The sequence below is a fragment of the Peromyscus californicus genome, unplaced genomic scaffold, assembly GCF_007827085.1.
Source record: "Peromyscus californicus insignis strain IS unplaced genomic scaffold, ASM782708v3 Scaffold_10__1_contigs__length_136768540, whole genome shotgun sequence".
Lineage (NCBI taxonomy): Eukaryota > Metazoa > Chordata > Mammalia > Rodentia > Cricetidae > Peromyscus > Peromyscus californicus.
In genome coordinates this window covers 17,591,067-17,610,330 of record NW_026294391.1, presented here as the reverse complement: position 1 = coordinate 17,610,330, position 19,264 = coordinate 17,591,067, and the positions used below count along the sequence as shown (strand labels likewise).

At 36.7% G+C, this 19,264-nt stretch overlaps 1 protein-coding gene across 15 annotated transcripts in view; it reads right to left on the bottom strand.

The window, feature by feature from the left end:
* Nucleotides 1-19,264, bottom strand: part of Huwe1 (HECT, UBA and WWE domain containing E3 ubiquitin protein ligase 1) — a 156,237-nt gene that overhangs the window by 68,259 nt on the left and 68,714 nt on the right. For 14 of the 15 annotated variants that reach the window (XM_052759166.1, XM_052759241.1, XM_052759080.1 and 11 more), the window contains 9 exons: nucleotides 17,764-17,967; nucleotides 17,182-17,283; nucleotides 16,717-16,797; nucleotides 9,890-9,996; nucleotides 9,446-9,623; nucleotides 8,464-8,555; nucleotides 7,652-7,863; nucleotides 2,150-2,207; nucleotides 1,250-1,426 (listed from right to left, as the gene is read on the bottom strand). In XM_052759166.1, coding sequence (XP_052615126.1) covers nucleotides 1,250-1,426; nucleotides 2,150-2,207; nucleotides 7,652-7,863; nucleotides 8,464-8,555; nucleotides 9,446-9,623; nucleotides 9,890-9,996; nucleotides 16,717-16,797; nucleotides 17,182-17,283; nucleotides 17,764-17,967 — 1,211 coding nt within the window. The remainder of the gene's footprint in view (nucleotides 1-1,249; nucleotides 1,427-2,149; nucleotides 2,208-7,651; nucleotides 7,864-8,463; nucleotides 8,556-9,445; nucleotides 9,624-9,889; nucleotides 9,997-16,716; nucleotides 16,798-17,181; nucleotides 17,284-17,763; nucleotides 17,968-19,264) is intronic. The other variant, XM_052759952.1, reaches the window with a different exon arrangement.

The window sequence follows — 19,264 nt, the reverse complement described above, 5'->3', positions numbered from 1 at the left end:
TGGCAATGATTTCTTGAATAAACACCACCAAAAGCACAGAAAACAATGACGACAACCATCGCAAAAGGTAAAATGCGCTGGATGGCATCAAAACCTTTTGTATGTCAAAGGTACTGTCAAATAAGTAAAAAGACAACCCACAGAATGAGGATATTTGCAAGTAATGTATCTGAAAAAAGAACGATATCCAATATATACAGAGATATTCCACAATCAACTGCAAAACACCTTAATTCAATTAAAAATAGAATAAAGAACACAAATATACATTTAGCAAGATGCACACGTAGACAATAACTCAAGTACACAACGGAAGAAAAGTTCAACATCATCAATTACTTGGAATGCAAGTCAAAATGAAAATGAAATACTACTTTATATTCTCTAGAATGGCTACTATGAAAAAACAGGAAGATCTGGTATGGAGATAGTGCAATTACAATCCTTATATGCACCTAGCAGTAATGAAAAGTGTTTCTTAAAAAAGTAGTTTGAAGGTTTCACACAGACACAAAAACTGAGCTATTTCCCTTCAAGTACACATCTAAAAGAAATCAAAAGGCAAATCTTGAAGAGCTATTTATACAAAAAATGAAAACATCCTAATTGAAAATGTGGCAATGTCTGTATCGTAAAATATCATTTAACTTTAAAACGAAAACTGGTAAAACTGACAAACCTGATAAAACCCTGATGCACCCTAACAATCTCAAATACTGTACAATGATTACACAAGGTACCTAGAGTACCTCCAGTTTAGAGAAAGTTGAATAATTGCCAGTGTTAAGGCAATAAGGGAGAACAAGTAGCTAGCAAGAGCAAAGGTGTCTTGGAAATAAAGGAGCCACTGTTTTTTTTGGGGGGGGGGCGGGGGGGGAGCAAAATCAAGTAATAAATTACAGATTATTTCAGACTAATAAATCTTGGGGGAAAGGAAAATACAAAATGAATAGAGTACACTAAAACAAAAAAAAAAACCTATCATAACAAAGCATGAATAAGGCTAGAAAACTTTCTTGGAAATACACTTTACACTCGTATGAACTCAAATGACATAACTTACACAGCAAATGCAAAAACAAAGAAAAATAACTTTTCTATGAAAAATAAACAGTATGAAATATTAAGTGGAACAGACACAAATTTATCAATTTTTAGCTATAGGTAAGGGAGAACACAATAAATACAATCACAGATGTATTACAAAACTCATTTCTAAGAGGAAAATACTTGTCTAGATATGTCTTACCAATATGGATTTGCAGACACCTGCAACAGCCTGACAGGCAGCAGATGTGGGAAAGTCAATGGGCAGATTGGGAAGACCCAAAATGGTAACCAAAGGTAAGAGTCCTTTCTGATTCACAAATTCTTGGCAGTGGTCATCTGTTGTATTGTTGCTCAGAATAGATTCCACAAATTTCATCTAGGTAATAAAAAAGTTTGTTTTTTACAAGTTAGATGCTAACATTGTTGGGAAGTAAACGGCCAGTTTGGCATCAGGAGTCTAATAATTGAAAGCAAACAGAAGCTAATGACTTGCACAGAGTCACACTCTGAATGAGTAGCAGAAACAGGTCTAATGTCTTAATTGTCTCCTGTCACACTAAAACAGGTACTCCAGGAATTGTGCTATGAACTAAAAGAAAAAAATTTAAGAGATATAAAGTAGAATACAGCAACAAATACGTAGGCACGAGAGAAACTCTGTGGAAGTCTTGGAAGTGTTTAATATTACAAAATAAATGCTAAGGAGATTTTTTAATTCTGGGCAAATTAGAACTCTTCTCATTTTCCTATGATATTGGAAATTAAAAGGCCCATGTAGTTTTTTTTAAAGGGAGAAGTAAAAGGGCAAAAAAAAGCATACTCAACATACTGATCTAACAAACCAAATCATATTAAAATTCAAATGAAAAACAATAGCAGTGAACAAAAAATAGAGAATATCAAAAGGCTGAGAGTACAGGCTAACTTATTGCAAATAGAACAAGAACAAATTATTTTTAGTTGTTTACATCTTGCCCTCTGTACTTTAAAAGCCGCAGGAAAAAAAATAAAAAATTAATATGACTGTGCTCTGACAACCTGATAACATTTTTGTGAAATGCAGAAATCTTTATTTAGTTTACCCTACCATGAATCTTACCACATTAAGGATGTAATCCATGAGGGGGATGGGAATACGTTCCTCTGTACCAACAACCCTGTTAATGAAAAAAGAGTCAATTACACAGAAATTCACATGACCAGTGATATAGAACAAAGTGAGGAAAAGTGACATAGTGAAAATTAGTCCAAGTCATACTCCTAGCCTTTAGTATATGTTAAGACTCATAAGACAGGAAGAAAAAAACCTCAAATTGATAATAGAGTTCATAGTACAAAATGAAAAACCAGCCTTTTAATAGAGCACAGACAGACACAGATACAGACACACACACACATAAATATTTAAAATAAATTCAATTAAAAGACCAAACATTTGCTTTATTGGGTAGAAACGGGCAAAGAAGCAAACATTAAACATAATATTATTATGTTAGATTTGGAGCTTAGAAAGTAGACTTATAGTTTTGTTTAAAAATGGTTAAAACTGAGAAATCCTCATCATGGTAAAAGCTGGTCACAGCTGAGGTCAATTCCCAAGGCCTCCTTTCCTATTAACTTGTTACTTGTAGGATCAAAGGTCATGAATTATACAAGTGAGCAAGTTTTTTTTTTTTTGCTTTTTCAAATTCTTCAACACTGCATGCCAAATCAGAAGGTTATAGACTTAGAAAAGACATCTGTAAATTGCCTTTTACAAGAATATGACAGGAGAAACAACCACACACAGTGTCCCGACATGAAAAGAAACTATGTCAATAAAACCTAGAAAAGAAAACTTAAGTAAAAAAATATAGCATTCTGGATATGGGTCCTTGGAGAACAGATCTGAGCAGATGAGCGACAGAGATAGCAATGAGTGGGAGTTCAGAGAAAAGACAGTTTCAAAAAAAGAGGAAGAGAACAGAGAGGGTTTATGAATGGCTTCAGTATGAAATACCCAAGCCTAAGGTTTAGATTTCAACAACTTACAAATGGGATGCTGAGATGGTACAGCAGGTAAAGACACTCACCATGCAAGCCTTACAACTTGAGTTCAATCCTCAGAATCCAGGGAAGCAAAGAATCAACTCATGAATGTTGTCCTCTGACCTTCCATGTGTGTTTGAATGTGTACATATATACAGTAAATAAGTTAAAAAAAAAAGCAAAACAAGAAAACTTGCAAAGGATTATTATTTTAAGATTTATTTTTAGTTAAAAATATGTGTAGGTATGTACATGTGAGTGTAGGTTAACTGGGGAAGCCAGAGGTATTGGATCACATGGAGTCGGGAGTCACATAGGTTGTAAGCTACCCAACATAGAAATTGGAAACTGAAATTCAGTCTTCCAAAAGAGCAGCAAGTTGAGCCATTTTTCTAGGCCCACGGGAAAAGAACTTTGTACAAAAAGTGGAAATCTTTATGCCAGGATTGAAAAGATTTCAGAAAAAGACAAAAAAAAAAAACAAACAACTTTCCTTGACCATAATGCTCCTTCCTGCTTAGAACAACTGCAGCATTCTATTACCTGACCATTTATCCTTCCCACTCAGCCTCATCTCCTTGGAAAGAACCCAAAGATCCATCTACCTCTATAGCTAAACCCAGATATCACTGCAATTCAATGAGATTCTTGCACTTTATAGATTCCAAATATGATAGTACAGAGCCTAGCTGATCCAAAGAAATAGAACCCAGGTGGCCCATTCATTGCTAGATGGAAGTTGGGGAAAAGAACAGAAAAGCCAAACCAACAGTATTATTCTTAATACAACTCCAGGAACAAACTCAATCCAAGTATCTACTTTTGTTCTTTCCTACAACTTTTAGTTCAAGAGTAAAAATAAAAGAATAGTAAAAATGGGTTGGGCAGTGGTGGCACACGCCTTTAATTCCAGCACTCAGGAGGCAGAGACAGCTGTGAGTTGGAAGCCAACCTGGTCTACAAAATGTGTTCCAGGACAGCCAGGACTGTTTCTCAGAGAAACCATGTCTCGAAAAACAAACAAAGAAAAAAAATACTTTAAAAAAATACTAAAAATGGAGCCGGGCGGTGGTGGTGCACGCCTTTAATCCCAGCACTCGGGAGGCAGAGCCAGGTGGATCTCTGTGAGTTCGAGGCCAGCCTGGGCTACCAAGTGAGTTCCAGGAAAGGTGCAAAGCTACACAGAGAAACCCTGTCTCGAAAAACCAAAAAAAAAAAAAAAAATACAAAAAATGATCACTTATGTCCAACAGAACTCTACCTACAAGCTGGTCTCAAGAAATGCCACCCTAAGTTTAACCTTATTTGAAACAGCCACATCTATGACCAACAAAAATCTGTATCATCTTAGTAAATGAATCAATTTATCACAACTGTCAAATTTTCCTCTGCCCTAGTCAAAATTTCTTAGTTCTTTAAGAGTCTACCTTTGGCAAAGAAGCTGGCTCAGTGGGTCACATTTTGGGGAGGGGGAGCTCTATAAATTTAAAAACAAACAATTGTTATTAAGTTGCAAAAATCACATAGACCTATATATATAATTTTAAAGTTCCTCAGTGATAGGTCATGGACCTTCACTTTAAAATGTGACTGCTCTTAGGCTTGGGAAATATCAGGCCACACACAAGATTCCAGCCCATCATTTAGAAGGAAGAACTAACAGGCACTTGCTGGAAATGTTAAGAGAATATTGGCCTTGTTTGCAAATCTAAGTCCAATCCCTCCTTCTTCCTGCAGTCCTGGACCAAGGCAACTTTGAACTAGGGTCTCTATTACCTAAGTCATGAGGTAGTATGTCCCATCATGCCCTGAAAACCTGTAAAAATCAGAAATCCCCTTTGGAGTGATTAGAAGACTTCATTTTTTGTAGCTGGTGAGTTTTCTCTCCGGGTCCTGCCAAGCCCAGCAGTCTGACAGCCCACTTATAAAATAAACACACAGACGCTTATATTATTTAAACTGTTTGGCCTAATGGCTCAGGCTTCTAGCTATTTAGTTCTTACGTCTTAAATTAATCCATTTCTATAAATCTATATCTTGCCATGTGGCTCGTGGCTTACCAGCATCTTCACATGCTGCTTGTCATGGCTGGCGGTGGTTGGCAGTGTCTCCCTCCGCCTTCCTGTTCTCTCAATTCTCCTCTCTGTTAGTCCCGCCTATACTTCCTGTCTGGCTACTGGCCAATCAGTGTTTTATTTATTGACCAATCAGAGCAACACATTTGACATACAGACCATTTCATAGCAATTTTTTGTTTTGTTTTTGTGGCTACTTCCCCTTCAACATCAGTTATGCTACACATGGTAGCTAACTCTCCTAAATCTCCTCTTTGGATCTGAAGGCCTGGCTTTTCTCTCCAGGGTTCTATCTCCTAATAAAGCACTTATGAAGGAGGATATAATGTCAGTTCCTTTCCAAAAACCTGTATCAATTTCTAACTAACAGTCAGGTGTGGGTGAATGGAGTCAAGTACAAAATGAACTACTTAATGGCACCAACTACAAACCCTGGTTATATAACGATAAGTATATCCTTGCCCAGTAATATCAGATTTTCTGAGATAAACAATGTAAAAGACAAGACCTTATAAAAACTCATAATTACTTGTAGTAGCTAAATGTACCAATACATATTCATAATCCCTAATACTCAGGAGGCTGAAAGGGGAAGACTCTGAGGACAGTATACAATTAATTACCGGCTATACTTATATGCATAGCAAGACATTAATTTCTGAATGTAAACTAGCAACCTAAGGATTTAGGGTGGACTATAGTGCCTAAGCTTTCTTATTCCAGATCTCCAAAACAAAGCTCTATATCAGGATCATTCATAAGCCATCATCTTTAAAAGATAAGAAAAAGGTACTACCTTAGCAGAGAGAGAGACAGACAGACAGACAGACACAGAGAGAAAGACCAACAAACCAAGTTCATCAACAGGAAAACAAAATAAATATAATAATTTTACAACAGACTATCAATGAGGAAAGAAAAGCAGTGACTATTGAGATATGTTAATTACAGACGAATCACCAAAACACAATGAGTAATGCCAAATACAAGAAGCCTATTTATAGGATATTCTTGAAAATGCAAAAATTATTTCATACACAATAGAAATACGATCCTTCATTTGGAATGGAAAAACAGAAAATGAAAATTCTAAAACTGTGCAGTTTACTGTATAGAAATTAAATTTGAATACATATATTAAGGGAAAATTCCATCTGGATATGTATGTATGGCATTGGAAGACAGAGGCAAAGAAATAGGAAGGTATAGGTCTACTGAAGAATGTTTAAACTGGGGAAGGGACAGATACAACTTTTAGAAGGGTGATATAACCTTAATCTAAAGCCCTGTGATAACAGAGTCACTGCTGAATTAGACAGAATTTATGGATTACCACAGAAAAGCATTAGCATACACAATTATTGGGAGAACCTAAGCTTGGTTTCTCAATTGGAAAATGTTTTGGAATGGGTAACAAATGTGGACAGTGATACATATTTACCTCAAGTAAGGAATATAGTGTTAAGAAATGAGGGCTGTTGAGAAAATGTTAATTTACTCTAACGGTGGCTTGAATTCTGAGCATATTAGCTCTAAGAACTAAGATATCCAGGTAAAGAAGTTATATAAAGATAAAAACATATATATAGATTGACTTAAAGATCACCAGCAACCGCTTTCTACATTCATAAATCTTTTCATTTGTAAACAAGAAAAGCAACTCAACCCTGTAGGGTTACTGGGAATCAGGCTAGGTTGGACAGAAACACTGAAGATTATATTCCCTTGAATAGAAAAGCCATACCTTCTTTCAGAATGTCTCCCTCTTTTATTAACACATTTTAAAGTAGAAAGAAGACAGCACTACAAGAAAGGTATGTTTGCTTTCTCAGGCAGAGATTAGGTAATGCCTCCTCTCCAACACTACGGACACCAGCAAGCACACGCTATCTAGAGTTCCAAAAAGTTTTACTTCTATTGTCCCTGGATTAATACTCTACTAGACTACTTTCCTAACTCCCAGATCAAAGGTATTCATAGCCACAGCTAAAACATTCATGCCTTTCTCAAAAGTATCTACAGATCAAAGCACATTTATTATATGTATGAATGCATGACTACTACTGTCTAGAAACAATACTTCCACTTCTGACATAAAACAGTTTCATGTGTGCTTGAATCAAGCAACAAAGGGGAAAAGTCTACCAACTTGGCATACTGAACTGATTTAATATCATGAACTAAAATTTGAAGAAAAGTATTTTTCTAAGGCAACGAATGCTATTACACCACAGCACTATGACACTACAGAGGAACAAAGGAAGAAGCCAGAAAAAAAAATCTTAAAATGGTCTTATGTAATTTTTAATTTAGGTAGACTGAAGTGACATTGGAGGTGGGGGGTAAGGGTATATAGCTCCGTAGTAATGCAGTTGCTTTGTTTGAATAAGACTTGGAGTTCCATCCCTCTGACCACAAGTAAGTAAATAAAATATTTAAGTGACACTATGAGAATTACGGAACATAAGGTCAGAAAAATCTGCCTTATAAACACTTACTGCTGATTAGGCTCGGTTTCATTCTGCTGAGTAGAATTAAAGCTCTGCATGGCCTGTACTTCCTCTTCCTCCTCATCTTCACTAGAAGCTTCTTCTGCAGCATGATTAGACCTTGGTGGAGGGGCACTAGCAGTACCATCTGCTTTCTGGATGGACGGCTTCTGACAAATATATTTTGGATCTCTTCCAAGATTACAGATTTCTTCAAGTAACTAAAAGTCAAAGAGAAAAAGATTACTTATATGTAAATACACATACTACTTATATGTAATGTAACATTTTATAAGGATTTTCTGTGTGCAATACGTGTGCATATATAATATATATTATGATATATATAATATATACATCATTGCTGTAATGTAGTCATTAGCTCAATTTTTATAAATAACAGATGTGTAAAAAGTTAAAATATTTCAAGGTCACATTGTTGTTTTAATTTACCAAGCTCCAGTAACTCATACAGTGATTCCATTAATCAACTGGAATGGCTAGCAAATGAGAGAGGGAGAAAGCCAAGAAAAACTGTCTAGCAAGGGAAATATGCTTGTACAGACAGAACTTAAGCCTTTGTATACTTGGTTAATCTCATAAGAAAGCAATACAGAGAAGTTTACACTAAAAAGGGGAACTTTTTAATTCAGAAAATAATTCTTAATATGAAAAGGCTGCAATTCTTTCTTGTAAGATTTGAAATAATTATTTTAACTATTTGGTTTCACAAAGTAGCAGCCCCAAAGCAAGGTTTAGAAATTAGGTAAATACTTTCTAAAAACTTTCAGAAAGGTCAAAGTCACAGCCATTATCAATACCTTAATGATGGCAGTTGTTGCATCTGTTTTGAGGGTGGGCTGATGTCTCATAAGCTCATCAACAGCACTCCCCAGGTTGGATGCAGTATCCCCTTAAAGCAAAAAAGAAAAAAAAAGTGTTTAGAGTAAGAAATATAGAGAGCCCATAAATTTTTGTGCCAACCTAACATGGAAAGAAGAAACTCAACTGCTTGTTGTAACTTTCTAACACCACACATTCTTGAATGAATACACATAAACCTTAATCCTCCCAAATCATTGTGGAGGAGGAAAAGAGATCAGTCTAGCAAACTCCACTGTCAAGGTCTGAACTAGTCTTATGGAGAGATGAGTATAAAAGAAAGAAGCATAAACACCCTTTGGATGTCTCTGAAGAATGATCATGACTAGAATGCTGCAGTGGTAGATCAAAGTACAAAATACATTGATTTATGAAATGGTGAGAGGGGGTATGGGTGTGGTTTGTTTTGTTGTCCCCTCACTATGTTGTCTAGGCTCTATTCAAACCCCTGAGCTCAAGTCATTATCTCGACTCAGCCTCCCAAATAAGAAGTACACTTTTGCAAACTACGGTATTTCTCTAACTCTTACTTTCTTGTTCCTTATCAATCTAGACTCAAACACACAGAGAAGAAAATCTAATTATCTATGACTAATTTTAGAGAAAATGAAAATACCTATCTGTTTACAACATTAAACTCCACATTTCTCACTTTTGTAGGCTAATTAGTGGACTTGGATATATATCACTGGTCCCTATACCTGTTTCTTACCAATATCAGGACAGTGAACTATTCAGAAGCATGGAAATACTATGAGGAGAGAGGCTAAGGATGCAGTATTCCTTCCTACCAGTAACAATAGAATATATGGTGATAATTCCCGTTAAGCTGAGCATACCTAGCCAGAGAAACGATGTGCAGTCAAGGAAAACTTTCCTTGTCAAAACCAACTTTCTATTATAAAATGAACAGCAACTCACCAAGGGGATCAGAACTCCTCCTCCTCCGCATGGCTGGGAGGTAATCAGGAGATAGGAGAACTTTGAAGAGACGTTCAAATGGCTGACATTGTACAAAAGACTGAAGACCTCGGGCATTCAAGCAAAGTGCACTGAATACATTTGGGAGGGAACCAAGGACTTCCCTTGTAGCAGGAACCTGGAGAAGACAGAGGATTTGAATGTAACACATAAAAGGTCAAATACATATGCAAGGAAAAGATATCTAGGGGAACCATGCTGAGGAATAGGAATAGAAGAGATTTTGACAATCAGGTCCCAACTGGATTCAACAATACATACGAAAGAGATAATTTTTTTTCACACAACAACTTATTTTTTACTTGCTTCTTAAGTATGTGGATGTGTATCTTAAGGAAGGGATAGACATGGAGTAATGTTTATAGAGTGGTAGAATAAACTCACATCTTTGATAAGCAGTGCATGCAGCATGACATCTGTCAGCCCATTGTCCTGGAGTGAGGACAACAGTGATGGCTCTTGAAATACAAACACAGTCACCACTTCAGTAGCTAAAAGCAAAGTTGAGGAAAAACAAGAGAAACTGAGACTCTTGACAGGTATTAAAAGCAAATAAATAAGAAATAAAAAGCTTAAAACATATACATTCAACGTTTAAAAATTTTATACTCTTGTGATTATGAAAACTAATAATACAACAGAATATCAAGAATATTCCAATAAAATATGAAGAATTTTAATAATTATCCTTTAAGATATTTTAACAGCACATATTAATAACTGGAGCTATGCTGTTATATAACTTGCTATTTTCACATGTAATTGGGAGTTTCCCCATCATCATAAACCATTCTTTTTCAATGGCTGTACAGTAGTCCATTAAATATATGTACCACTATGTATATAAATCATTCTTTTCTGTGAAAATTGATGTCTCTAAATTCGTAACTTGACAAGTACTTAAGATGCAGGTTTTCTGGGGTAAATGAAAACTTAACTGATGAGTGTGGATAAAGTATTTTACAGAAATATTATTTATTAAATTTAAATTGGAAATAGGATTAAAAATACATATTAATAATATATTATAATATACACACAAAATACTACTACTGCTTTAACACCCTTAATATTTGGAAATGTGTACTCGGGACTATCAGATTTTTGAAAGTATGAGAATCTGACAAAAGGTATACAAACAGTGCCTTTAAACTATCTAAGAACAAACCTGCTAATGGTAATATCTAATTCCTTAAAAAAAATCAAGTTTTCATTTAAGACGGTGAGTGGACATTCTTATTTGCAATAAACAGCAGTGAAATAGCACACATGTCAAAATTATTTGGGATCAACAGCTCCCAGTGGCATTTGGCATTCTTTTTTAAACATTTGCTTTTATTTATGTGTGTGTTTTGTCTGTCTAAGTATATGCCATGTGTGTGCAGGTACTCACAGAAACCAGAAGAGAGTGTTGAATACCCTCAAGTTGGAGTTACAAATAGTTGTGAGCTACCTGACCTAGGATCTGGGACCAGAAGTCTAGCACTCTGGAAGAGAAGCAAGTGCCTTAACCACTGAATACAATGTCTAAAGCCTGACATTTGGGATTTTTTTTATTGGCTAAAGGTTCTGAAAAATCTAAGTCATTTTTTGGATTATGTTTGCTTAGTTTTACATAGCAAATTCAATCTTGACTAAACAGTTGATAATACCACAGAACATCTTCAATGTTTTTCAGAATTGATAGACTTTTTGACTTTATAATCATCAGTGCTAAGAATGCTATTTCTGTAAATAAAAAGTACAAAATGTAAGAATGTTTAGGACAATTTTCAGGAATTGCTAGTAATTCTGTCCTAATCCCAAATGCAAAATAATTTAACATTCTTTTATTAAACTCAATAAGACAGCAACTAATACAGTAATTATTTTCGTTGTGTTTTTGGCATGGGATCTCATATAGTCTAGGATGACCCTAAATCCTCTTGCCTCTACTCTACCTCCCAAACAACAGGATTACAGGAAAGAGCCACCATGCCCAGCCTCAAATATCAATTTAGAAAATCGAACACAATCCAAACAAAACACCAATTTGACATTTGTATGCTGAGGAATGATGGTAGGGAAACATTGACCTTTTTTTCCATAATTAAACCATTGTTTTATTAAGAGCAGAAAATTCCATACACAGTAAAATCATTGCAATTTGGAACTTACAGCAGTCTTAAATCTGAGCCAAGGTGCCTCAGGCAGTGTTTGTTAGCATTACATGATGTGATGTCATACAGTGTAAAGAGTGCATGACAAATATTCAAAACCAAGGCTGTGGCGAAGCACTATGAAGCAACAATGACATGTACTACCTGAACATCTTAGATTCAGTACACATTAGCTTTCAAATCACTGCCAACTTTTTGTGACTCTTACATTCAGTTATACAATTCCTTCTTAAGGGATTATGACCCACAATTTAAGGAGCTGTGCCTTAACTGAGTACTCTTACTTTCCAATTTGGATAAACTCATATTATCCTTTCTCTTGGTTCCAGTGATCCAGTGAGACCTCCTCCTCCCCTCCTCTCAGTTCCCTCCTGCCACCTCCCTTCTTGCCTAGATCAATTCCTCTACCAGTTTCCTTTCAGAAAACAGCAGTCCTCCCAAGGATACTAACCGAACAATAACTAGCCTTTTTGTAAACTATGCTTTTTACCATGCTACTACCAACACTATTATAGTCCTCAGAATACATTGTCTCCGTTAGGATTCCCAGTGACACTGACTGATCAGAGCACACAGCTGAGTCTGGGCATGGCCGTAAAAGAAGGAATTGTACATTGGATTCTTATCAAGGCAGATGGACTAATACAGACATACTGGCCTGCTAAATGACATTCAGCTAAAACACCAAAATGAACAATGGTTTCCTAAAAAGGTCCCAATTGTGCTCACTGCCTTAAGTTACCATGAACTCATAACCTTTAAGTGGCATGACATCCTAACTTGAGTTTCTTATTCTCCCTTTTTGGCCACAAAGGAAAAGATTTCGCACCAATGCATCTAAAGACCAAACAGACCATCACCCTTTGTGATGGAGCAATCCATGATGTACTGAAGCTTAGATTAAAAGTGAAAACAGAATGGGATCCACTTAAAATTAGGGTCTTCACCTGCCTAGACTATTCTGTATGTCTCAAGAAAGGTCTAACCTCAAATATTTTCTAAATGATAGAATTTAAAGGTCTGCTAATTCAAAGTTTAATTTCATGGGAAACAGGTTTGTTCCTTGGTCAGACACCTAAAAACAGTTCTTCCCAAGAGGAAAAAAATCTTAAAATTAGTTTCTAGTAAGAAGATATTTAATGGTAGCTCTAGATCTGCCTTACTCCAGAATACTGAAAGAGAGGTCCTTTTAAGATCTAGTATGACTGACACCCATTAAAATAATAAACACTTACTTACTCCAGTAATTACTGTTCAGTACTTTGACTTCAAGTAACCTGATTATGCATCATTTGACTTACAATCTGAGATCAGGATTCTACTATTCAATTGCTAATCTTGGTAGATTCCTTTTGGCTTATATACTCTGTGACCCTTCTTGTTTGGGTCAGTTTTCCTTGAAAAATTCTTCTAGGTACTGGAGATGTAGCTTAGTTGGTAGAGTGTCTAGCATGAATCTAAGCCCAACCTGAATACAATTTATAAACTGGGTGTGATGATGCATGCGTGTAATCCTAGCACTAAGGAGGCAGACTCCTGAGGATTAGAAATACAAGATCGCCAGCCAATGGCAGTGCACGCCTTTAATCCCAATACTCTGGATGGCACAGGCAAGCAGATCTCTGTGAGTTCAAGGCCAGCCTGGTTTAATAGAGAGTTTCAGGGCACAATGGACTATTATACAGAGAAACCTTGTCTCAGAAAACAAAACAAGATCATCCTATGCTACATAACCAGTTTAAGGTCATCCTAAAATAAGAGGTCACATTTCAAAAAGTACTCTCAACCTTTTATGAAGACAAGAATACTGACCTTCCATCACTTTAATAGTTTCAAAAGCAGAAAGCCACATCAAGATTTGGTGGCTAGCACTGTAACTTACATGATGTACTACCAAGAACGTACAACATACTGACTAATCACTCATTGTAACTCCAAAGTCTAATCGGCTCTGGTTCTGGTTCTCTCTCTCTCTCTCTCTCTCTCTCTCTCTCTCTCTCTCTCTCTCTCTCTCTCTCTCTCTCTCTCTCTCTCTCTCTTTGGTTTTTCGAGACAGGGTTTCTCTGTGTAGCTTTGGCGCCTTTCCTGGAACACACTCTGTAGCCCAGGCTGGCCTTGAACTCACGAGATCCGCCTGCCTTTGCCTCCCAAGTGATGGGATTAAAGGAGTGCGCCACCACCGCCGCCGGCAGCTCTGGTTTTCTCTTGCCAACCAGTCCTGTACATCAATCACTATTCCATAATCACTACTCCTATCTACTTTCTTTGATTTGACAGTGTCTATATAATACACCAGAACGCTAAACGTCCAGCAGTAGTAACAGGTTCCCTGCCATAGGCAACCACTTATACAACTTAGTCTAGTTCTCTTGGAATTAAATATTCAAAAAGATTGTCGATCTCTTCAAGTTAAACAGTCTATTAATCACGACACCAACAATATCCAGGCTACAGAAAATAATGTGAAGGGTAACATAGGCAATGAAAAGTTTAAGGGAATTGGGTAGATTAATGGAGAGACAATAAAGAGAATAAAAGTAAATATAAGAGTGAAGACAAAGAACCTGGGGTTGGGAACAGAGTAAGAAATGTCAATTCTTTATTTGGTGGGTTTCAGCATAAAATTACTATAAGACATTGTGACCTTCCAGTTGCTTCCTCGTTAATTTCCCCTTTGTGAATCCTACCTTTCTCAGACTCCTAACTAATTAAAAGCACACCAGAAATCCTCAACTACTGACAAAATAGTATAGTTGCTATGATGACTGACTAGAAAACAGACATTAAACTCTATGTTGGCATCACAAGGTAGTTTGTATCTTAAAGGAACCTCATACTGCTATGTGCTGTGGGATGTTCTGTATGGCAAATGTGTTGCTGATTAGTCAATAAATAAAACACTGATTGGCCATTGGCTAGGCAGGAAGTATAGGTGAGACAAGGAGGAGAATAAAGCTGGGAAGTGAAAGGCTGAGTCAGAGAGACACTGCCAGCCGCCACGGTGAAGATGCCGGTAAGCCACGAGCCATGTAGCAAGGTATAGATTAATGGAAATGGATTAATTTAAGCTGTAAGAACAGTTAGCAAGAAGCCTGCCACGGCCATACAGTTTGTAACCAATATAAGTCTCTGTGTTTACTTGGTCGGGTCTGAGTGGCTGTGGGACTGGCAGGTGAGAGAGATTTGTCCTGACTGTGGGCCAGGCAGGAAAACTCTAGCTACAGCTATGGGATAAAAGGTATCTATAAACAGCAAATAAACGACACACCAAAACAGTCAAATTACATGACTAAAAGGGTCTCACATCCACAATGACTTTTTCAGCCATCTCCTACTAGAGGTGAAAGACTGCCATATGCAGGGAACTATGCTAACAATTACTACAATTACATTGGGTTGACTGCACCCATTTTGATCTTTCTCAAATTTATTTATAAAAAATTATGCTACTACCAAAGACCACTGGAACAGAATGTGCACAACCACTGATACTTGATTTAATCAAAGAGCTAAGTCTCATTTGCTGCCTGAGTCACCACAGTTCTATAATCAACACTGAATGCGCTGACTTTCATTCAATCATATATATTCTGTTTAAAACTTTCCCGAATGCTAGGCCTGTGGCACAGGCCTGCAATCCCAGCTTCTCAGGAGGTGGAGGCAAGAGAATTTCAAATAAAAAACTGATTGGACTTGAGTGAATTCAAGACTAATCTGGACAATTTACTGAGAATTCATCTCTTTAAAAAAAAAGGAAAAATATACATAAAGGCATAGCTCAGTGGTAAGGCACTTGCCTAGCATGTGCTGTACCATCACCCTCAATTCCACTCTCCTCGAACCCATCCCTCAACCAAACTAAACCACCAAACAGCTACTACCTATATGTACTTGTTCCATTCTGAACTTATATCTTCAAGAGTGCCACAGTCTCATTCCCTAGCCTTTGACTTCTCTACCTATTCAAGTAACACATTTTTAAAAATCATATCCTGTAGTGGGTAGCTGTTCCAGCTTTGACCTGAAACATTACCCCTAGAGTGTGGCAGCATATAACTGCCACACCTGCCTATGACCTGCTCCTGGGGTGTGGCCGAGACCAGACCCCTGAAGAGATGTGTACTGCTTACTCTCATAGCTCTTCGTGGGCTGTACGTTGGACTGTAGACCAAGTCAGAGTTCTCCAAAGAACTACGCTAGACTGCACCGCATCTCTCCCAGATCCTGTAGCTGATCCCTTAGTGGCTGTAAGTTACCCCTGAAATAAATCTCTTTTAATTAGCAGATAAACTACGTGGAATTGCCTCGCTAATTGACGTTATAATATCCAAGAATTACTTACAGTCCTACTCTCTGAACCTAACCTTGGGAGGAAAATTTCACCTAATCTGATGCAATTCCTGTAAGAAAATTTCCTAACTGGATAAGAAAATTTCAACATGAAATCTCTGATTAACATCATGCTTAGTGGTAAAATAGTATTTTCCCTTCTAAACTCACAAAGGACAAAGCAAAGAGGTCCTTTCCATTTATATCCAACCACTGCATCAGAAATCTTTGTGTAGTAAGATGAGGAAAAGAAAAGGATAAAGGTAATAAAGGAAGACATTATTTGCAGATAACAAAAAAAGATATAGAATTTTCCTAAGTAATCAATAAAAAAGTCACAAGACAGAAATATATAGACTCAATTGTTTCATCAGCAAATACGCAAGAAAGCAGTCGTAATAGCTACAAATATCTAGACTGTCCAAACTCTTGTGTGTTTGTAAAAATGCTTATTCCACTAGGTTCAAAGAATCTGCCACTTCTACATCTCCCACTAATTTGCTTTTGTGATGCTGGAGTGGAATGGAACCAACGGATTTGTCAAAGTGCCAGAATTACTTTAGTGCTGAGCTACATTCCCAGCTTTTAAGGAGTTCTAAAAGCTCTTAAGTAGAGCAGACTGCCCTTGAACTCAGAGATCTGGCTGACTTTTGCCTCCAAGTGGGAAGATAATACATGTATGCCAGTTCACTCAGCCTAGATCCAACTATCAATTCTACTTACCCAGGAGGAAGAGTGATGGGCCATAGTATTCTGCATTGCTGATGATGTGTTTCAAAGAGGTAGGCAAAGAACCATCCATTACTAAGAGAAATATGTACAAAAACTATGATCAGTCTGGGAGATGAGGATCAAGGGTGGTAGGTAGCAGTATGTCAACCATGGTAAATAAATCTGACACCCCTCTCCCAACACTTTCTTTTATTCATGCAGTAAGCTTCAACAGTGGCCCAATATAAGAAATATGGAGACTATGAGGAAAAAAAGTGGAAATAGGACAGAAGTGAACAGAGGGCAAATCTGGGAAAAGTATAAATAACCATCATGTCTAAAGAACGTGGTATCAAGTAAAAAATTGCTATCAATTTACTAAGTATGCTTTATAAAAGGGTAAACATAAGGAAAACATGAAAAAAAAAATCTTGATAATCAAGTGGTCTTAGAAAGCAGTATACAGAATCAAAATACCATGCCGTATGCCATCTGAGAAAGCAGGATCTTGAATGGCCTTCTTGAGGAAATTCAACATGGACTTGAGAAGTGCTGCTCGTTGGGGAATACACTGGACTCCTGACACAGGAGAAAGGTAAAAGTATCATATTGGGTTCACCATTAAATCACAGTAAATAGGCACACGAAACACGTATTAAGAGACCCATCTATATGCACTAAAGCAAAACTAGCAGACATTTAAAGTGAGATCTCTGGGACATTGGAAAGAGTATTTTGAAAGTAGAAATTAAATCACCAAACATGGCACAAGACCAGTATTAAAATTAGAGACCTAAAGGTTAAAAAAAAAAAAGGACAAAAAAGTAAAAAAGATTCAACTTCCAAATTCACTCTGTTCCTCTTTTGGATATAATCTGCACTCCAAAATGTCTGTTTTGATATTCAATGTGTGAACTGCCAGAAAACAATAAAATGTTACAAGACATGTTCTTATAAGATAACCTCAAATGTACCATTAAGTGCCTCCTAAAGCTCTCTTCTTCACTAGTTTAATAAGTAAGTCAGTGTGAAAGACTGTGTATCTATGTGTCTACGCACCAGGACGGGGTCCAGGGCCAGGGCCAAGGCCAGGGCCAGGGCCAGGACCAGGGCCAGGACCCGGGCCAGGACCCGGGCCAGGACCCGGGCCAGGGCCAGAGATGCTAGTGCTGCTGTTGGAACTTGATGCCCTTAATTCAACCTCCAGCCGGTGCTCCATAGTTATGGACGAGCCTGGACTGCTTTCCATAGTTACATCTGCAACTAAAGTACAAGTTATGATAAAGAAACTAATTAGAATAAAAGGTACTAAGAAAAGAAAGATTTCTGAGAAAACTTCTTCCACCAAGGTGAGATGAACGATGCAAAACATGCAACTTTGTATATTACTGGTAGGTGGTAAGTAGTTAAGTAGAGCCTATTAAAGGAGGTTAATTAACAAATATAAAAAGCACTGAAAGTTTAATCTCAGTGCTCATAGGGAAGGATGTCTATGATATAATGAACAATGCAAGTGTCTTTCTATTCTAAAAACTATATACATGTAAATGTGAACATGGAAAGGATATTAACAATGCTGGAAGGAGCCACATCAAACTAATACCTATGTAGGAGGGTTAGAAGTGAGCATTAACATTTCCTTTATACTCTTGAATAAAATAATTTTAATTGTGTAAAAGCAAGTACTTATTCTCTTTAATAAGATCCCTTTTAGTGTTTACATTTTGAAATATATTCTAAAAAATCACTTTTATATATGTATGTACCTACTTAAGAAGTAAGCACAAACTCACAACTGTGTAACCGTCTTTGCACTGAATACACACTTTCATTAGGAATACAACACAAGCACTTAGTTTCAAATACTTGTTTCCTGGCCACCAGTTGGCACACTTAACTGAATCAAGCATTTCAGATGTTGACAGAATCTTTACCAAGCACTTACTGTTTTGTTTATTAAATTTTGACAATTACTGGCTTACAGTGGATAGTCAACCATTACTTATCAGCAGTTAATACATAACACATTTTACTCAACACTTTGGGATCTCACCTGTGAACTTATATGTCGGCTTGTTCACAATAAAACAGAAACTGGGCAAAAGGGTTTCTAGGGACAACAACATGCACAGATAAATGTGCCCGAAAACAAAGTCAGAAAAAAGGAACAGTATACCATGATTTATTGTTCTAATATCTTTATCATAAGAATAATAGATAATAATAGATATATGCAATGATAAGCTGGGTCATTAAGACAAGACTACTGTAATTTTAAGAAAACTATTTGGGGGACCAGTTTTTATTCTATTATTAAGTATATATTGGGAGAGGGTTGGAATTGTTAAAAAAGACACACAACACACTTGAAAACTAAGACGATCTGGTTTTGTATTTCTGACCTTATGACTTAAAAGTTGATCGCTAAACAATAACCACTTCAAGTATCCTATGTTTTCTTAAAGGATTCAGAAACAGTTTTTCAAGGTCCCACTTAAGAGTTTATAGTCTTCATGTAATTTATCAAGTATATATTAAACACCCAGGATATATGGAGCTG